The sequence below is a fragment of the Seriola lalandi genome, unplaced genomic scaffold (assembly GCF_002814215.2).
Source record: "Seriola lalandi dorsalis isolate HSWRI2012SDOR001 ecotype SW California unplaced genomic scaffold, Sedor1 jcf7180002054229, whole genome shotgun sequence".
Classification (NCBI taxonomy): domain Eukaryota; kingdom Metazoa; phylum Chordata; class Actinopteri; order Carangiformes; family Carangidae; genus Seriola; species Seriola lalandi.
Genome location: NW_019524782.1, coordinates 6,955 through 9,947, shown reverse-complemented (window position 1 = coordinate 9,947; position 2,993 = coordinate 6,955). Strand labels below are relative to the sequence as shown.

At 40.4% G+C, this 2,993-nt stretch overlaps 1 protein-coding gene across 1 annotated transcript in view; it reads right to left on the bottom strand.

Moving 5' to 3' along the window:
- Positions 1 to 338: 338 nt before the first annotated feature.
- Positions 339 to 2,993, bottom strand: part of entr1 (endosome associated trafficking regulator 1) — a gene marked incomplete at its 5' end in the record, with an annotated part of 7,116 nt that continues 4,461 nt past the window's right edge. Inside the window, one exon of the mRNA XM_087173453.1 lies at positions 339 to 411. Within this exon, the coding sequence (XP_087029579.1) occupies positions 339 to 411 (73 nt within the window). The remainder of the gene's footprint in view (positions 412 to 2,993) is intronic.

Below are 2,993 nucleotides of genomic sequence, written 5' to 3'. Positions count from 1 at the left end.
TCCTGTCAGAGTCACACCTGTAACATCTGTGTGTGTGTGTGTGTGTGTGTGTGTGTGTGTGTGTGTGTGTGTGTGCAGGAGTGTGTGCGAGTCCGGGGGGAGGAGTTTGTGACATTACTGGCATCTTTGACGGAGAAGCTGCTCTGTCAGCTGGACGACCTGCTGACACCTGCAGGTAACCGCTCACCTTTGACCTTTGACTGTGATCTGGATCCTGCAGTCGGGTTTCTATCTGTGACTTTGACACCTTTGGCCTCATGTCATTCAGTAGGTTTTCATTTTTTCTGTTTCCATAGAAACCAAGGCAGCATCCGACCAGCACTCTGAAGACAGCATTGTTACCATGGAGACAGGAACTGACCCAGGACAGAGATCCTGCACAGGAAGCAGGTAACCAGACCTGTGACCCACCTGTGACATCAGAGGAGACAGCCGATACAAATATTTATCAAATAATTCTGTGTGTGTGTGTGTGTGTGTGTGTGTGTGTGTGTGTGTGTGTGTGTGTGTGTCAGGACCTGGTCTGGGATTTCGTACCTCACCCCACCCACCAACATCACTGATGACCTGTCATCCTCTGTTACCACAGCAACAACAGCCTCCATCACCGCAACCAGTTGCACCCTGGGACATCTGACTGTTATAGAACAGAGAGACAAAGCTGTGAAGGTACACACACACACACACACACACACACACACACACACACACACGATAAAATTATGTATCTGCTTCACATCGTGTGTGTGTGTGTGTGTGTGTGTGTGTGTGTGTGTGTGTGTGTGTGTGTGTCAGCAATTTGAACAGCTGTTCAGGTCAGAGTTGCTACGTTCAGATGATGACAAACGAAACCAACTGAGGAAAATACAGAACTGGAACACACACTGGAGACGAGAGATACACTCTCTGAAACACACACACTGACACATAACGGCTGCAGCTGATTGGCTGTTTGCTGTGTAACCTGTGATGTCACCAACTGTTCTGATGTTTGATAATAAAGGACAAGAAAAGGAGTGTCCAGTAGGTGGTGTTTATTTGTCGTTCCACTCGTCACCAGCGAGGGGAGCAGGAGGAGGAGAACAGAAGTGTGTACACGGAGCAGCGTGCTCATTTGTGCGGTATCACGCAGTAAGTAAGGTCGTCCTCTGATCAAAATCATCTTCATTCTCCCGGGTCGCTCCATATCCACTCTGCTCAGCTGTTTACGGAAGCCCCTGTTTTATTTTGAAATCACTGGCATTGTGTGTCTCATGGTATATTTACTTCCTGTCTTTGTCCTGTTTCCCTCCTGTGTGATCGTCTGCCCTGCCCTCAAGTGTTTCACCTGTGTCTCATGGTCAGTGTCTCTCAGTGGGACAGAGACAACATGAGTAAACATGTATGAATGTGAACTTAACATTTACCCTATTAGGACAAGTATGAAACAGTTAAAGGTTAAAAGAAAGAATTCCTTCAGAATTGTCTGTTTTGATCATCTCTCTTTTCATAAATAAGTAATTCTGTTTGAACCACCTGACTCCAGAACCCTCTGGAAATACTGTGACACGTAAAGAAGTCTTAATATGGGAGATAGATATACAACCTTTATGTTTTACTATACTAAACTAACTTTTCATGACTTATGCCTTAATTAAATTAAACATTTTATGCCTGACTTTTTTTGTTTGTTTTTATGAAATTTTTGATGCCTTACTGTCCCCTGACATTTTTGTGACTTTTTCGAAGCCTTACTATATTATGAGATTTTTATGGCGTTTTTGTATCTTTAATCCCTTTCTATTCTATAATGTTTTTTCTACCTTACTATACTATTACTTTTTTATGACATTTTTATGATGATTTTATGAAATCTTTGATCCCGTACTATTTTATGACTTTTTATGCCTCATTATACTATAACTTAATTTGGCTTACTATGCTTTGACTTTTTATGGCTATGTCGTTTTTATTACTTTTTATTCCTACAAGTTAAGTTGATAAATAATTTCAATAAGTTAAAGATTATAAGAGTTTAAAAAAGTGGGTTTCATAAGTTAAAAGGTTAAAAACCATCGATTAATCTGTATTAGCTCATGTTCTGTGCTGCCACCTGCTGGTCACAGATTAGACTGTTGACGGACACTGCTCGATGCTTGTATCTGTTGGAGGTTTCTCTGTCACGCTTCTGCCTTGGAAATCATGTGTCTTTGAGTAGTATATGTAGATTACTGCTATATTCTTAAAGTATTTACATATTGAAGAGTTTTATCGGGTTAGCTAAACATGTGCTCTGCTAATTTGCAGCAGCTAGCTCTGTTGACAATTGGCTTGTGGGTTGTAGCTATTGTGGTAGTTAAGCTATTTTCCACACAGTACAGTGCCTGTTTTGACATTGTTAAAGCGTGTGTGTATAATATGTCATTTCTACATGTGCATGGAACATTTTGTGTACTGATTTATGTTTTATCTCTGTAATGTTTCAGTTTTAAAAACAAAGCAAATGTGGAAAAGAGTTTTCAGTAAAAAAACAAGAAAAGTCAAGCCTTGTGTGTTATTGGAGGAATTCTAAATGTTAACTGGCTGTCTAGCTTTGCATAAGTGAACGCACTGCAAGGTCAGTACAATTCCCTACTAGTACATTTTTATGACTTACTATACTATGACGTTTTTTATTTTATTTTTATGCATTACTCTGTTCATTACAAAGAGAAATGTATGAAATCATAACCATTTATTTATGTTTTCTGAATTCATTTCAGAATGTCTGTTCATGAAAATAATGCTGTTTTAAATGAAAAAACAGTAAACTGTGATTAAACAATGTAATTTATTATAAAACAGGGTGAACACATGAACAACAATCCCACCAATCAGCAACCACAGCTCCTCTAGCTGTTGTGATGTCATCAGCACAGGTCAGGAATAATGAGCAACAGAGACCTCCTGACCCCCTACCCCACAGGATGTCTGACAGATGCATCCTTCTGTTGGGGGGGGGGGGGGGGGGGGGG